The 18,008-nt window shown below is 40.0% G+C and overlaps 1 protein-coding gene across 2 annotated transcripts in view; it reads right to left on the bottom strand.

Moving 5' to 3' along the window:
- CNTNAP5 (contactin associated protein family member 5) overlaps positions 1-18,008 on the bottom strand; it is a 366,715-nt gene that overhangs the window by 46,517 nt on the left and 302,190 nt on the right. For both annotated transcript variants that reach the window (XM_064157679.1, XM_064157672.1), the window contains exons 15-18: positions 16,389-16,516; positions 15,989-16,159; positions 12,997-13,215; positions 590-829 (exon numbers count right to left, since the gene is read on the bottom strand). In XM_064157679.1, coding sequence (XP_064013749.1) covers positions 590-829; positions 12,997-13,215; positions 15,989-16,159; positions 16,389-16,516 — 758 coding nt within the window. The remainder of the gene's footprint in view (positions 1-589; positions 830-12,996; positions 13,216-15,988; positions 16,160-16,388; positions 16,517-18,008) is intronic.

Below are 18,008 nucleotides of genomic sequence, written 5' to 3'. Positions count from 1 at the left end.
CCCCACTCCTTTTTCTGGTGTTGGCAACATCTACAAGCCAAACAGAAAGGTTCATTGTGGACGCATTCAAGAGACTGAATGCTTAATGATTATTTTTAAAATCTCTTAACTTCTGAATGGGTTGTCACAGGAATGGTAAAAAAAAATAAAACTTGAAAGTTCACCTCTTCTCATAACACCATTGCTCAAAAACTCTGGAAAGAAAAGCCCTCAAGATCTTAAGGTGGGCAAAGCTGGATGAGGTTTTAAGAACAGGAAAAGTAAATATTCAGACATGGGCAGACAATGTTATGAAAAATTACAGCCCTGTTTTCTGATGTCTGGGCCAAGATACAGACAATTCAATACTGGTATCATAGTGGCATACAGTTACATTAATAGTACAACTAACAGCATTCTAATTTCTGAGGCCATTAATGGAGTCAGCAAAAGGAGGAATGACAGCCTGCTTAAAACAAACAGTAGTACTGAAGGGTCAGCTGATATTAGAGCATCTCCTTGTAACATGAGCGACATCAAGCTGACATGAGTCAAATTGTGCTGCAGTTCAGAGACTACTAAGAACCTGCAATCAAAGCTTGCTGCCTACCTTCCTTGCAGAAAGGTCCTTCATAGGCTGAGTTGGTGCAATCACAGGAATAACCATTATACTTCTCCACACATTTTCCTCCATTATGGCAGAGGTTACCATAACTGCTGCAATGTCCTGGACATCCAGGTTTAACACCAGGTGTCATTTTAGCTCTCTCTTCGAGGTCAAGTTTCTGTCCATTTATATGTAGAGAACGAATGCATCCCAAAAAGCCCTTAAGTCTGGAAGCTGTTCCCCCTGAAAAAGAGAGAAAAAAGGACATGCATTCATTGGTGAATTTGCACAGTAATCAAAGTTCTGATGTCCAATCCAGGGGCACAAGTATGAATCCATGAATTTTAAACCCCAAAATCCATTACATATCAATGCATACAGTGTCAAAAGTTGGCAGACTGACAGATCTGAAAACTAAAGGTCTCTATTTATCTGTATGAAAGGACTAAAAAACTGTATGAGACACATTCTTGTTGCCATTCTTCTCTTTTCTGCCTTATCTTTTGCCCTGTCTGGCATTTAAACTGCAAATTCATTTGGGAAAAAGATTAGCTTCTTTATCATATGCCTGCATATCACCTAATGCATGAGATATCTAAACCTAAAATGCTTTCTGTTTTATATTTTTTGCCATAGTACAGAGCATAAATAGCATCCTAATCCCAACAGTAGGTGAGTTACACACTCTGATGAGTCCAGATAGCAGGGATGAATCATGTTCAGCACCAGGCCTGCTGTCTGAAAGGAAATGATTTGAGTCCGAATTTATGCATGACTGCCCAACCTGCTGTTGTATATGAATGGTTGTTGCAGCCAAGAAACACGACTTCAGGTCACAGTTGTGTTATTTATTACAATTATTAAATATAATTGTGTGTCTTCCCGAAGACAAGAGCTATGATGATCTACACAAGACAGCAATTCAGTCTCTGCAAGCTAACTTATCTGCCCAATGAAACTGCTAACAGTGTTACAATGAAGACTTTTTTTTTTTCTGCAAGAGGTGATCTCTAGTAATGAGAATAATGATGGTGGTTAGAGTACATCATGAAAATACCACCACTTTTCTTATAGTAGGCTTTGTTTTGTTTAGCAGTTGCCAATACTTTGCTTTTGAAGACACTGCAATTTTGATTGTTACTAAGAAATCTAATTCTGGTTCAAGAGTTATCAGCATTTGCAGGCTCTGAAACGCTAGATTCACTGCAATGGTAGTACAAATAACGTTAATGACTCTTCTGCAGAAATTGGTTCTACACTAAGGTGCATGAGATAAGAGATTACAATATTTTAGTAAATCCTTGCAGAATAGCATCTGGGGTTTTGGTATTTGGTTGTTTGGTTTATTGTTGTTGTTGGGTTTTGTTGTTAGTTGTTTTTTTTTCCCCATAAATTGTTTAATAAAAAGAAGAGTTCAGCAAGCTAAGAGAATGAAGCAATGGTCTGAAAAGAACCATCTGTTGTGGAGGGCCTGTAGGCCCAAAAGCAGGCTTGCTTATGCCTATGCATGCCTGGACATGTTTTTCTGCCATGACCCCTGGTTGTAAACAGGTTGCGTAAGCCCCTACACACCCAGCTCGTGTCTCCCTGGGGTAAATCCATGTGATCACCATATTTGGGAAAGTCCAGACAAGCAGCTTTTGCCTATTATGGTAAGGTTTGGCTGACTGTCAACCTGATTGGTGATTCTAGTGGCGAAAGGGGCCATTAATCTCAGCCCACATTCAATAAATAGGGGTGCACAGGTAAACAACGTGCTCTGACTCACCTGCATGGCTCAGACCCCTGCACAGCTCTGACCCTCACTTGCAGCACTCAGCAGCTCAGACCCCCACGCTCAGATGCCATTGCATAGCTCTGATGCTCAGAGGCCCAGACCTCCTGCTCTGACTCATTCGCAGCTCACCTGCCTGCATATCTTTCTTGCAGAGCTCATTTAAGCCTGCACATATATATCTATATGAGGAGCCTATAGTCTTCTAAGCCAGCTGTGCAAATCTGCATGCTATTGTGTTATCAGGACCAGATCCTGCATTGCCTTTACCTACGGAGCTCAGACTCCCAGCAGCTGCACACTTTGCATGCCCGCTGCCTATCATTGCCTGGTAAGAGCCGTTGTTGCTGAGACAACCAGGAAGCAGATTCTGGATTGTCTGCACACACACACGGCCTTCTAGCCGTGAAGAACTGTGCCAGAGACAGCACAGATATTCTTCTCCTATACTGCAGATCCTGCCAGCTGAGAATTTCTGGACAGAAGCACCCAGAAGAAGCCAGCAGCACCAAAGGCAGAGGTTGCCTCTTTGCCAGGAGAAAAAGGTCAGAAACCTATTTCCCCAGAAGCTGGGAAGATTTATCATCTCCCCTCAAGCTGGGAGGATTCCAGCCTCAAAGTCCATGGGCAGAGATCCCCAGAAGTCTGGACATTACACACAGGCTGTGATGCAGCCCCGGAGGGTGATTAATAATTAGTAAGAATTGTGAGTAAAAGCTTTAATACCTCTGTAAATATCTGTTGTCTCTGCCATTGAGCAGAATCGGCTCCAGACTGCTCTGCTGGGCAAATGGCATAGGGACCCCAAACGGCATTAAGCCACGGGGAAAAACTCCTCTCTCTGTTGATAGTTTGAATGTTTGCTAGTTAATTAACCAGTTTCTGTACATATTTTATCCTTGATTGTTTTCATAAACGTGTATCAAAATTTAATATTAATATACAGTGGTTGGGGGTGGCAAGAGTTCAGAATATTGAGATTAATAAATCTATATTTTTATATAAAATTATCTCACTCCAATTAATTTCTCCCCTCCGCCAAATAGGCATAGGTACTGAGAACTCCCCTCCGTGACACCATCTCACCAAACCCATGCAGTTCTGTTAAAACATTCTAGTACATTTTGCTTTCTGGTACACTAATAGCAGAAATATTTGACGTGAACTAGAATAAATGAACTAGAGGTAGTACACATGAAACAGGTTTATTTTTAGCTAATTTTATGATGTCTTTCTCAAAGGGGAAAAAATATTTTCAAATTCCTCTCTAGCTAGCTATTCTTTTCAGGTAAGCAAATGTTAGCTCACTTATTTTAAAAGCCCTTTGAGGACCATAACTGGGCCCTCGCATTTGCTGCACTGTGCACACATAATCCTTTTATTTGGGGATTTTGCTCCAAAACCAAACATACCATACAAAAATGTTCTGTAATGTCCAAATCAGTAGAAATGTGATTTTCCCCTTTAAGGTTTCTGATTACTTTGGTTTCATTTCTGTGGGAGGTAATCATAAATATTACAAGCAGAAATGATGAACTATTGCTAACTATTCCACAAATGTAGAATGTCATGTTTATTGCATTACTTATATTCTTATTGCTCTCTAAAGCACTTTGTAAAGCCATGTAAAGTAAGCTCCTCTCTCTTTTAGTAACTGGAGACTATAGGGCTTAACTGAGATCATCAATATGATCCTAGATCTACATAGTATTAAGTAAGTATGTTTATTACTTGGACAGATTTCTTCAACTGACTAGATCTAATCTTCAAATACATTCCCATGAAGCAGAGAAAAACTCAAAACAAACAAAGAAACCTCCTTTCCAAACTAGGTTTTGCAGATTCTTCCTATTCCAACTGACCTGTTGAACTGGACAATTCCATGCATGTAACCTAGAAGTTTTATTCAGGAAAACAGTCTTTAGAATAAACCTCAGGACCATAAGCACCAAGGTTAAGGGGTGCTCTTTGCTGAGTGGAGGCAACAATCAAACGAGCCAAATCCTTTTCAGCAAGTTATTTATGCAGTTTTACTGAAAAGCTTTGGGGCAAGTCTGAGAGGAAGGGCAAAAAGCTCATATCTGACCACTGACAGCATAGCTTGGTGGTATAACTGGCTAAATTATTAACATTCTATTGATGAACTGAAGATTTGCTTTAAAAAGCAAAATACTTTTTCTTGCTAAGAACTGGATTAGGGAGGCTAAAGCAGTGTGAATAACTATCAGGAGCATTCTTGCTTTATGTAACCCATACAAAGAAAAGGAAATGTCATGGGAGTATAAGAACCATAATTATTATTACTCAGCAGGAGGAGAACCTGCTATCGCATTCCTCAGAAAACATCCAAGTTGCACTTGTTTGTCTCAAACTGAAAGTTGCACAAAGTAGTCAGGATACACAAATGAGCACTAGTTCCTCCTTCTGGCCTCTAAAACATCCTAAAGTGTCAATAGATCCCTTTAAAAACAACAATAAACAAACTACACTCTCTTTTTCTCTCTTTTTTTCTGTCTCCCAACAAAGTTTCTCAGATGTTGACTCTCTCTGGGGTATACTGCATTTCTACAATACAGAGAGGATAGTCACTAAAGGATTTCTTGCTCCCTTGATCCCCAAAAAAACAGGTAGCCAGAAACTTATCTTTGCCAGTCTCCCTTAATATACCACATAAACAGCACAAAAAAACTCTCATCAAGACTTTATGCATGAAATTAACATTTTAGGATTTCTGTTTTGCTTCCTGAATGTTACCAGTCTGAGTGGAAATCCTCTTCTCAAAGAGGTCTGTGAAGACTCTTATCATGCCCTGTCTCATGTTGAAGTATTATGGCCATGCTTTCTCCACTAGATAAGAGTTTCATTTCAGACTACACCATGACCAGAGGTGATAACATACCTCCTCCAAGACCAAAACGATGTACCAGGGGACAGCTGCAGTATCTAGAAGGATGTCACTCCTTTTGAATTAATCCATTGATGTCTGTCCCTTCAGAGCATGTAATATGTCAAACTTGCTTGTTGCTGGACATTTATTTGGTCAACTGGTATTATCTAGCCTGTACATTTGTTTGAGGATTGCTCCTTAAACTGTAATATTTTTAAATAAACAGAAGAAGCATCCAGGTGCAAGAATATCCATGTTGTGACCCAGGATGGTAAAGCAGTTAGATGCCCAGGACCCACTAAAAGGAAGTAAGAAATGGGTTTTTTTTTAACTCCTTTCAGCTCTTTTAAAATACAAGCTTGTTTGATTTTGAGTGTACTGGCAATGAAAAGCCAGCTCTGCCTCCCACTATGTGCACAAAGAGAGCTATCTCAGAAGCCTGCCACATACTTCATGCGTGCCAGTGTCAGCCTTAGACAAACTTTGTTTTTAAGCTCTTGGAAAAAGAGCAGACAGAAAAAAACTCTTTCTGTTAATGCATAGATAAATACACAGTCAAGTACATATTTAACACAACAGCTAATCATACAAGCACTTCTTAATCTACGCTCTGTCTCTTACTGAATCTGCAGCACTGTTTCTTCATAACAGTGAGAAAACATAACTGGATATTATCAGGTATTTGTAGGAAGTATTGGAATAAAACAAGATTTGAAAATGTGATTCCTGTCACATTGGGTTGCTATGGATGAGGAGATAAAAGGAGAGGGATTAGATTAGAACACCTCCATTTTTACTTCTCTCCTTTTGTTTTTTATCTTCAGACAGATCTGTTTAAGAAGGTAGCCAGGTTTTATGGTCCGTTTTGAACAGCATGTGTAAGATACCATTATTGCAGTAAAATTCTTGGAACATCAATATATTACAATATCTTACACAAGCTATTGTGGCATTCTGGCCAGAGCTGATGTTTGGGTTCTGCTCCCTCAAGGACAACATCTCCCAAAGATAGACATTCAAGGCAGACATATCAGCATGATGAAAGAACAGCCTTTGAAACAAACACAAAACAGAGCAGTGAAAGGTGGCAGGGCAGAAATGGATGGAAAACAGGTAGTATGGAAAGAAATTACATCCAAATTCCAGAATTTCTGTGATAAAAATGAATAGTAAGAGCATATGGGAAGAATATCTGATTCTAGCTCTGTCAACTTCCTTTATACATTATTGAGATATAAAAGAGACTTTGAGGTAAACAAAAATCACTACATGAGTGCATTTTTCCAAAAGATATTAAACTTTTGTGAATTTCTCTGCCTGTGGGGATGTACCAGCTCCAAAATGAAAGTATATTTGGGTGCAGGTAATGAATTACGCCTACTTCATTGTTATAAAGTCCAGCAGTGAGGAAACTTTCTCACAGATAGTACTGTTAATGTAGGTACTGTAACGTGAGTTCAAGCCCAGTAAGACATGCCTAACTTTCAGACAAACTCCACAGAAAATGCAGTTTAAAAACATTAAATACACAGTTACATCTAAGTACAAAGACCAAGATGAAAATGGATTTTTATCCTAGCAATGATGCAGATAGCCTTAAGTTTAAAAACGTGCACAATTCAAAATTAGCAAAGGTACAATTTAAGTCACAGTGAGACTTCCAGGTTCTACCATAGTCTCTGAAACTCTAGATTTCTCTGCTGTAATAAGCAATCAGAACATCCAAACATTGAATTCACTGTCATTACTGTCATGAATTGATTTGGACCTGCTGCAGTTATCCATACCATCCTGCAGTCATGCCAGCTTCAAAAATGAAAGTGCTAACTGGAGCAAAGTATGGGACTTGAACTTCAGATTGCAACATAAAAGGCTTCCTGTTCCAATTGCTGCTTCAGGGTTCCAGGTTCTTGCATGTTGACTTTTTTTCTGCAAACATGGCAGCAGAACAAGTGGGAGTCAGCTAATTGCTGGGTGTGGTTTTCTGTTTTATGCTGGGGTTTTTTTGTGTGTTTTGTTGTTGTTGTTTTCCCCCTGTGTATTTCACCGTGTTTCTTCTGCAAACAGGTTCAGCTAAGGTAATCATGCGCTGTACTTTTAGATTAATTAGATTATTAGCTAAGGTACTTAATCATTGTGCTTATGATATCTTTGGCTATATTAAACTGTTACCTCTTTATCTCAATCCTGATTTTTGTGTGTTACTCTTCCTCTCACTTTTGTGTTGGGGGAGCAGGCAGGTTAGCCCTTGCACTAAGCCATTACAATTGCCTATCAGTTAGTATCGCCCTGAGACAGCTCAAGCTCATGCTTCACATTCTACAGGACACTGATTTATATTAGTTTACAATCAGTATTTTTTCCACCTAAAATGACTAGGCTTCTGTTGTTATTTGGGTTTTGTAATTTGGTTTCTTATGGAAAAGGATATCTGTTCATTCATGTGGCATATTTTTACTTCTGAATCCAATCCTTTTAAATTCCTTGTCCAGATTTAAGAGAAAGAATATCATATCCTCTCATATTTCAGTTAAATTGGTATAAGGGTTAAAAAAGAAAGAAACAGCGTCAAGGTCTCCACTCAGGAAGACAGAAGTGTGAATTCATCTCTGACTGGACGTAAAAGCACCTACAAACACAATAGGGAAATTCTTCTCTGTGTTTAGTCACTGGAAAATATTCAGTAAAGCCCAAATCTCCCGAAACAGTCAGTCAGTCTGCAGACAAAATTCAAGGAAAGTCAGGTCTTCTTAACTCCTGTTCGTACAAAGTATTTTCAGACTGATTAACCTCCTCACAATGTGCCAGTATCGCCAGATCAGAAGTAAATGAATCACAGCTTCATGACTGCCTGCAAGTGACTGTGACCATTGCTGGAGAAGGCTTCTGTTTGACTTTCCTTTCTATAAATAATAGAAAATAAAGTCTGACAGGCCAACATTTTAAAACAAACAAATAAACAAAAACCACACTAATGTAAAACTTCCAAACTATATATAGCTATACCTAGCAGTCCCAGAGATATCTGGGGTTTAGGTTCACAAGGAAAAATCTGTCCAAAAAAGAAGTAAATAACTTCACAAAACATGCAGACACAGCTGAGAAGGAATTAATTGGTCCAAACTAGCAGAACCCTTTTAAAATTATATTATATGCCTAGTGTCTCTGTGATTGCATTTTACAAATTTCCAGATTTATTTTATATGTGTGATCTCCTGTATTTAACTCCCTAAAAGACAATGACACAAACCCACCTCATACATACGGCATACAGGCTGATATCTCTGAAGCAACAGGAAAACTGTAGTTTGAAAGCTACAGTTGGTCTCCATTTCCATCATCATAATGCTACATGATACTAATATAGATCCTTTATCCCAGAGGATCAATAAATCCTTCCAGAAGATAAAAAAACTACAATTAAATTTTGACATTGAGTCTTACTTATGAGATTTACAAAATATGTGAATTGATTCTGGAGAAAAATCAAGATTAAAACAAAAAGATTTTATCTTAATGACTGGCTACCTCTGATATGAAAAAACCCTCCCATGTTTAAATGCAAAGAAACAGGGAGATTAAATTAAAATATTTGGAACATTTTAAAATAGAAAGTCCTGTTAGTTATATAGGTTATTAATTACAAATATGCATACTAATGGTGGAAACCCCAAAAATACTGCCAGTATGCAGAATGCTGCAGAAACAAATACATTGAGGATTACAAGGGAAGTAGGGAGCAGTGTTATGTGATGCTCCTTCTTTCCTTTTTCTGATGTTGCTTATGCATTTATTTTTCAGATAGGATAAAATTCACTCTGCATGTCACAGAGGGGTATTCTGCCACCTACGCTGGTTGTGGCGGAGGGGAGAAATTAATTAATGTGAGAGGATATTTCTAAAAAATATATGTATTTATTAACTTCAATATGTTCAACTCTTGCCACCCCCAACCACTGAACTTTAATATTAATATTTGTTCTACATGGTTATGAAGACATTATGGGAATATATATCAAACATTAACTATTATAACAACTAGCAAACATTCGAACTATTAACAGAGAGAGTATTTTCCCTGCGGCTTAATGCCGCTTGGGGTCTGTATACTATTTGCCAAGTAGAGTGGGCTGAAAGCTGGCAGGAGGCAATAGAAATTACAGAGGCATTAATTTACTCACAATTCTGATTAATCAATAATCACCCTTCAGGGCTATGTCACAGCCTATGCCTAGTGTCCAATTCGTCAGGGTCTCTGCCTGTGGACTTTGAGGCTGGAATCCTCCAGTTTCAGGGTAAATGGCAGTCTCTGACCTTGCGCTGCTGATTTCTTCTGGATGCACTCTCCAGGGATACGTGGGCAGGATCTCAGGTGCAGAGGCAGGATGCTGTGCTGTCTCAGCACTATGTAATGCTGGCTACTCAGGCCGACCATGTGCAGACAAGTGAGTCTGCTCCTGGCAACTTGTGGCAATGGCGCACACCAGGTAATCATAGCAAGGCAGGCATAAGTGAGCTCTGCAAGTATATATGCAGGCAACCAAGCAATGTGGGGAAGCAAGCAAGTAAGCCTGTGTACCCCTATTTCTTAAATGTGGGCCAAGAATTAATAGCCCATTGGCCACCAAAATGACCAATCAGGTTGGCAGTCAGCCAAACCTTACCATTCTAGGTAAAACCCACAGGCCTGGACTCCAAATATGGAATCAGGTGGGCCCAGCACCAGGCAGGCACGAGCTGGGCGTGTGGGGACCTACACAATCAGGTGTCCTGGGCAACTGACTTTATGGCACCAGGTCTCTTGTGCCCCTTTGTGCTCGTTCAATATTTTTACCTCTGGTGCAGGCAGAGAGATCTGTCCAGGCAAGGCAAGGCATAAATAAGCCTGCTTTTGGGCCTACAGGCCCTCCACAGCACTGCATTTTTGAGGTATTAAATCAGTTGTTTTCTATTAGAGGTTGGAATGAAATCTTCAGTAGAGACAAATTATGCCACATCTTTGTATTGTTGGATTTCTACCATCTTTCCCTCAAGCACCTGAGGACAAACAGTGCCAGAATCAGGAAGTTGCCCAGGTTTCCATCTCTTCTCTTAGGAAAACTCAGGAAGTCACAAACAGGTTTGGCCCTCAATATGGTAGAGCTAAGGGTCAAAAAAATAACTCCTAGAAACATTCAGTTTTGTGTCCTTTTTAGTCAGGATTCAATAGAAGTGTGGATGGACAGTTGAACACCATCCAGTTACTGCATGATGAGAACTTTTCACCTCTTTGTTGAGACTCAGTAACTGTGTCCTAGAGTTTGCTTTAAATATTAAGTACAATCAGAAAAAAATAGGCAGGAAGTTACGGCTTGAGATCAGCCGGTCCAACCTGTTCCTAAAAGGCATGGCTATATAGGGTACAGATACAGGCTATATAAATGAGGTACAGATTCACTTCTCAACCAAAATCAGCAGGACCTTTGCTGCAGAGCTGCTGCCCACTCAATCCCCAGCTTGTGTGGTGCAAGATGCTATTCTGCCCCAAGTGTAGGGCTTTGCATTTGTTTTCGCTGACATGAGCTCCTGTGAGCACATTTTCTGTTGAGGTCCTTTGCTATCATGCAATTCAGTGATTATGTCACTTTATAACCACCATCAAGTTTATTCAGTTAACCTCTTTATTTTGGTGAGGCAGAGAAGCAAGCTTATAAGCAAACACATCTCACAGAGGTGAGATGGTAAGCGTTTAATATATATAATGTATTTAGTCATAGAATCATAGAATCATTCTGGTTGGAAGAGACTTCTAAGATGATCAAGCCCATCCATGAACTAGCACTGCCAAGTCACCACTCAACTGTGTCCCTCATTTCCACATCTACACAGCTTTTCAAGCTCTTCAGTGGTGGGGACTTCAGCACTTCCCCAGGCATCCTGTTCCAGGGTTCCAACAAGCTTTGCAGGGAAGACATTCTTCCTAATGTCCAATCTAAGACTCCTCTGGTGCAATCTCAGGCCATTTCCCCTTTAACTCTCATTCTGAGTTGGAGGACCAGACATATCCTCAGATTCTTTCTAGTCTCAGTGTTACTATGAGTACCTAAGCTTTCAAAGTGTTCTAACATGCAACAAATACTGTAGGCTGGAGTTCTCATCCTGCTACACATCACCAGAACTGGTGACACAAGGAGTTCACTGCATTACTGGATCTTAAATTACCTCTTTGATTTGAATGAGATTTTGCTAAAATAATACAGAAGCAAACATTTGGGTATTACCAGTAGGGGGCTTGAATTTCTGATGGATGACTTATGATAAATATTTAATTTTTACTCCTTTAAAAAGACAAACCCAGGATTTTTAAAAAGTCTATCCAGTCATTAAATTCTCTAAGTTTTCTAATTAGAAACAGTATCTTGGCTGGCTTTCCCTGATGTTTCTAATACGTCTAGCAGCTCAACACTGCTTTCTGGTCTGGTCTCCTGCAGAACATGTGCTTAGAATCATCTTAGCATTTGAGAAACAAGATACTAGCAGCATGATTCATACCTGAAAACAGAAACCTTTCACTGTGACAACCTTAAGTCACCCTTCTGCGAATTCTTCAGTGAACTTTCCTCCAAGTAAGTCTATCACGGTCATTTTAGGTATAAATCAATAGCTATGTAGGAAGAACTCCTGGCCATTGATGCAGCTATATATTTAATTGATTTATTCCTAATGTTCAGAGATGAGTAATTAATGCCTATTACTGTAAAAGGCTCAAATACAAAATCTTCTTAAACCAAAAGGTGCATATGTATGGGTAAACAAGGAATAATGAATACAAAACAGAACACAGGAGGGGAAAAAAATCTTCACTCTGAGGGTGGAAGATCACTGTAATAGGCTGCCCTGAGAGGCTGTGGGCTCAGTCTCTGGAGGCATTCAAAACCTTCTTGGGCATGTTCTGTTCCTGTGTGACTTACCCAGCTGATCCTGCTCTAGCAGGGCAGTTGGACAAGATAAGTCCCCTCCAACCCCCACCATTCTGTGATTCTGTGACAGTCTGACGTTTGCTGCAGAATTTCAGCTAAACAAGAAAACTCATTTTAAAGAATGAACCAGTAGATAAGTGAGTGGTCCTGAATAAAAAGCAGCTTGCAACTTACTCCATCACTGAGCAGATTACTCAGGACAGCAGTTGAATAAAGAAAAGGAGGAAGTGCCTTTGTATTCCCTGATTATATTATCTAACACAAACTGGCCTCAATGTATTTTTTCCTTTAAAAGATCACCTTCAGTTAAAATAACTGCGTTTGTTTTAACTATGTTCATAGTTCTTTCACACAAGCACTCTACGATCAAGTAACAGTTTTGGGAGGCATGCTGAAGGAACAAACTTTAAGACTATATTGTCATCAAGGTTTACCCCAGAAGTGTATATGGTGAATTTGTGCCTTTTACATTGCATCTGAAATGATAGATCATATTTACTATAGCTACATGGCCAGTGCTGCATAAGAAGAAATAATAGGAATTCTTTGGCAATAAATATGTTTCAAGAAATCTTAGATCCTAAAAATACAATCTAGTATAATATGATTAAGCTATGGTTAGTTCTTTGAGTGTAAAGGCACTAGTTTAGACTTACTTTACGCAGGAGTGGAAGATAAGAAAGCAAAATCAGGTCACCACACGCAAGTTCAATGGTAAAACAATTGCATTACCAAGGTATGGACATAGAAATACTGTACATATCTACAGAAAGCCTTAAACGGTCCTTACCTACAAATAATTGGCTGTTCAGCTGCAAACGGAAGTGCCCCTCATTAGGTGCCTCCAGGACCTTCTTGGGGAGGCTATCCACCTGGAGAGAGGTTTGCTTGAGGTTCCTCTCTGCTCGGATGTAGTGCCATTGGTTGTCATTCAGAGGTATGGGAGACTGCACAGTGACTTCTGTGGGGCCATTCCCAACATCTATGGAGAAGGTAATCTCTTTAGGAGCTGGAACAGATTAGCAAATGTGAAGAGGAAGTGAAGGTCTGAATTAAATCACAGTTCTGACATCAAAAAATCTTATATAAATATCGGGTCCGTTAATTTTTATGTCAGCAAATAGAACAGCATCATTTACCTCCCACACAGCAGCTTATACATAAATCTAACCCTGCATCCTCCCTCTTTGATCTCTGCTATGATTATGCTTGGCTGTGAATACTCCTCTTCTTTTTCCTGTAACAATTATAGACCTCTAGAAACAGTAGTCCTCTTTTTGAAGTAAAAGTGCTTCACACAGTGGTAGCAAAAGATTTTGGATAAATAAAGATGGGAGAAAAGATGAAGAAGCTCTTTCCGATTCTATCTTCCAAAATGCATGTACTCAACAATTACAAAACTTGGCTACATATGGTAGGAGAGAATTCTACAAGCATTTGTTTGCCTGAATAATCCTGACCCATGAAGCAAGGAAAAAATAGGTGAGCAGAACTAGTTCAGTGGTGATCTTAAACTAAAGAGGCCTATGTAACAAATGTCCAGAGATAGTAAGGCTCCTAAAAGTAATTGTAAGATAATTGAAAAACAACAGTCATATAAAGAAGTCCATCTTGCTCAGCTGGAAGCCAAAAAGGGGCTAGAACTTCTTAACGTTCTTGCTACTGATCATTTTTCCTCCTCCTAAAATGCTAAATACACCACAAGGACCAAGAACCAGGTTCACAGACCACAAAATCAGAGATGTATGGATTGAAAATTCATAACCCCCTGATATTTCAAGCCCAATAAAATGGATAGGTTTGGAAGCTCATTCTTAGATAGTTAAGATAGGAAACACTCCACAGAGATAAACAAAGATCTATACTGAGCCCTTGCATCTGCTTAAAGGCCGTCTCCTTTTGAAGCAGCTGGGTTGTGGATCTTCATTGATATAAGGCCTTTAAGCTGGAAATTCCATCTGGCAGCAAGAAACACAACATCAAACTACTAAATTTGAAAAACAAGACTTCCCCTAAACTTTCAAATAACTAATTTATCTAGGAGTTCATATTTAGCACACATGAAAAAGCTTCCACTGAACAATTGTCTTATCAGTTTACAGTATTGTCATGTTTGGTATCAAAATGTCATTTTTACTTCTATAACCCTGAGAATGAAATACACACTGAAGTACAACCAAATTGGACTTTGATGTGCAATTAATAGTACCTCATTACCTTGTGAAAATGCACCATGACATTAGCCATTGGTTTAATGAATCAAAGGGCCTTGGGGCCCTGTTTTATTAAATGTTATGTTTGGGCTATTATAAGCATATTACAAAATGTGTAGCAATCAGGGTTTTTTTTTTTCTGATGCTTGACAGAATTTGGAATATAGAAGTCATATTTCATGTCAAAACCACAGTATTTTGTCACTAATAAATATTTGAGCTCACCTGAACAGGAGTAAGACAAAACCTTCAGTAATTAAGTTCCCTGCTACTCTCCTTTATATACTGTGTAGCAGTTACACTGCAGTCACTATATTTTGAAGTATTCAAGATCATTACAGTTTGGGCTGACTTATCTTGCATTAGCATCATGACCCTCATAGACTTTCATCTTAAAGCTGTACCATTGTCCTGGAGTCCTGTACCCCTAAATTCCTCTCCTGCCCGGACTTCGGGGGGAAGAGGGAAAGCCGCCTGGTTTCCCTCCCCCCTTGCCTGCCCTGCAGCCGTGGAGGGGGTGAGCAAAGGGGTCCTGCCCACACGAGGACTGCCCCGTGCGGTGACCGTGCTGGAATCAGGCTGGGATTGGCTGTGCGCTTTCGCACCTAAGGTGTGGTAACTCTGCCCTTTGTCTAACGAAGGTATAAATATTGGGGTCTTCCCTCCTTTGGGGGTTCCCGCCTTGGATTTTATCCCTGCTTGGACGTTCATGCTTGCCTGAGAGCTCCCCCACTCTCCCCTCGCCTTGGATGCAGAGAGATATTCAAAGAACTGCTTTCCTATTGACACCTTTGTAAGCCTAATGACTCTTAATGGCCCACTGGATAGCTGCTGAAAGGTGAACGACAGAGGCAGACCGGGAGCAAGTCAGCCTGATCGTGAGTTATTTTGGCTCAATTTATTAGTAAGAAAAACACTATAATAGCTAAAGCCTTTTCCAACTTCTGACTTCCAAAACAGTCAGATTATTGATAGTATCCCTGTAGTTAATTCTCATGCGACTGAATCTGCTAATTAAACTAAATTAATCTTTGTATATATAGTTTTGGGGGTGGTTTTTTTGGGAAAATAAATTACCTATTTTTGTATGAAATTCCCGACTCGGCCACATACTAATTCCTGCCTCCACAACAACCGTACACACAGTTCTTCTGAAACACTGTGGCTGCATCAGCCTGGCTATGATGCTGATGCAGGAAAAAAAAAAGTAGTAACCATCAGAATGCTTGTATTGATATTTTCATCTTACAACCAAAACTACAGTCTAGTGAATATAATCGGTAGCTTTCTCTCCAAAAAGAAAAATATCAGTGTTAAAAACAGTAAATTCTATCTACTGTTTAAGAAAGATAAACTTAGACATAACAAGATTAAGTATAATGATGAAGGTGATACAGGGAAATTCTGACAGGAGCAATAGATAAAACTAGATTAATGAGCCCTTATCTCTCCATGTTATCCTCTTCAGGCACCTCCAACCATCTCAAGACAAGAAAATACATCCTTCTCATTTCCCTGCACCTGGCAAACTGGGCAAATACACCAAGATTTCTTGGCAGTGAAACTTACAGCTCATTTCAACTTGTATGAAGTCTTTAATTCCAAGGTTTTCCAAGAATACCCCAGAGATGGCAGTAGTTTTGAAGAAGAAGGAGATATCTGCGCTGACCTCAGCATGGAAGGTAGGGAAGTGCAGGAAGGAGGCCTCCGTGTTGAAGGAAGCAGCGTTCCAGAACTGCCCTGTGAACACAGCCCCCTTCTCTATAGTTAATTGGCACAGGATAGCAGCTGCAAACTGCATTGTGAAAAGCCACCTTTTATCAGATAAATACATTTAAAAAAACAGCAAAGAAACAACAACACAAAAAAGGCCCAGACAAACAAAAACAAGCAAAAAAAACCCACACAAAAAAACCCCAAAGAGAGAACATTCTGTACCTATGGAAACTGAAAAGAGCTAGGTACTTACTGTCTCCATAGCAACGCAGAGCGCCGATCTTCCAAGCAGCCTCAGAATTTGATCTGTTTGTGTCAGTGATCACTATCTGAGTTACAGGCAAATGGTCTTTGAATGCAAGGAGGCCAGTATCATTTGCCCTGGATTATAACAAACAGAAAGAGACAGATTAACCACAGACAAAATCCCCAACGTTCCTTATGCAAGGCAATATTTGAAAGACGCTTCTGTAAAGATAAAAGGCCTTTCACAGGATTACCCAGAAAGATTGTGAGTGGCACACACTGCTTAAGATATGTATGTGCACATGCATACTCTATGCTCATACATGGTACTGATGACTGAAGATGCTGTACTTGGACACATGATACCATCTGGTGCCAGGAGGATGCCCAGTGACAGGTCAAGGGGCAATGGGTGGAAGCTGAGGCATAGGAGGTTCCATGTGAAACTGAGAAGGAATTTTTTCACTGTGAGGCTAATGGAGCACTGGAACAGGCTGCCCAAGGAGGTTGTGGAGTCTCCCTCTCTGGAAATATTCAAGAACCATCTGGATGCATTCCAGTGTGATCTGCTCTAGGTGATTCTGCTCTGGCAGGGAGGCTGGACCAGATGGTCTATTGAGGTCCCTTCCAGACCCTGACATTCTATGATTCTATGACTGTAACTGCTCGACTTGTGCAAAACAATTGTGAAGCTGAGGCAGAGTGCTGCCATTCTGCCCATTAACTTAAACTGGGCTCTAGCAGGTTTCTTCAGCAGGAGGAATTTGATGTGGATCACTTTTAAATCCGTATATGCATCTCTGTTAAGCTGGCTGGAGACAGCTAATGGCATTTATGCTGGCTTTATGCTTTACCTGAGCAGAAAGAGGACACTCAATACCAGATTCAGCATACTGTTATCATGGGGCAGGCAGACAATACTTGATAGAACTTCAAGATGGCTGCTACACAACTGACTCAGCACACTGGGAAGATGACTGAATTGTCAGACAGAGATTGGACTGCATCAGCTCTTTGCAGTATATGCCTGTGGAAATTTTGTTCCAGCAACTGAAATACTGAAGGCTGATTTATTGCAATTGCTAAACTACGATCTCTTATCTGTATCAGCTGGGCTTATTCTTCAGCTGCAACTAACTTAAACACAACTGCTAGAAAGCAAGATGAAATAAAACTCCGAAAGGATCATTTCTATATTTTTACTCCTAGTGTGCTGGACAAATTGTTATCTTGAAAATGCATCATTGTGTTTCATGGCAGCCCTTTGGTCCCTAAACTGGTTCAGTAGCTTTGGCTCTGGCAGGAAATACAGATAAGTACTCATCCCACTGAACTGAATCCCTCAGGTATCCAGCCCTGACCTTGCGAGAGCTAACTGCTCTCTGGAGGTATTTCTCTATCAGTTGATTATACAGAGGTGAGTGCTACTGTATCTTATCTCCACAGTGATGATCTTTCTCTTCCCCTAGCTCTTTTTCTTCTCCCAGCTCTCCTAGGTCTGATGTGCATATGAGCAAATAAGCCTAGCAGAGCATCCTTTGTGGAGCCGAATCTCACTAGTTCTGGAGAGAAGGATACCTACCTCTGCACAGCCCAGCAATCCACATGCAGAGTCTGGACTTAACTC

Source organism: Pogoniulus pusillus, chromosome 2, assembly GCF_015220805.1.
Source record: "Pogoniulus pusillus isolate bPogPus1 chromosome 2, bPogPus1.pri, whole genome shotgun sequence".
NCBI classification, from domain to species: domain Eukaryota; kingdom Metazoa; phylum Chordata; class Aves; order Piciformes; family Lybiidae; genus Pogoniulus; species Pogoniulus pusillus.
The sequence above is the reverse complement of the archived record's forward strand: the minus strand, read 5'-3'. Positions and strand labels throughout refer to the sequence as shown.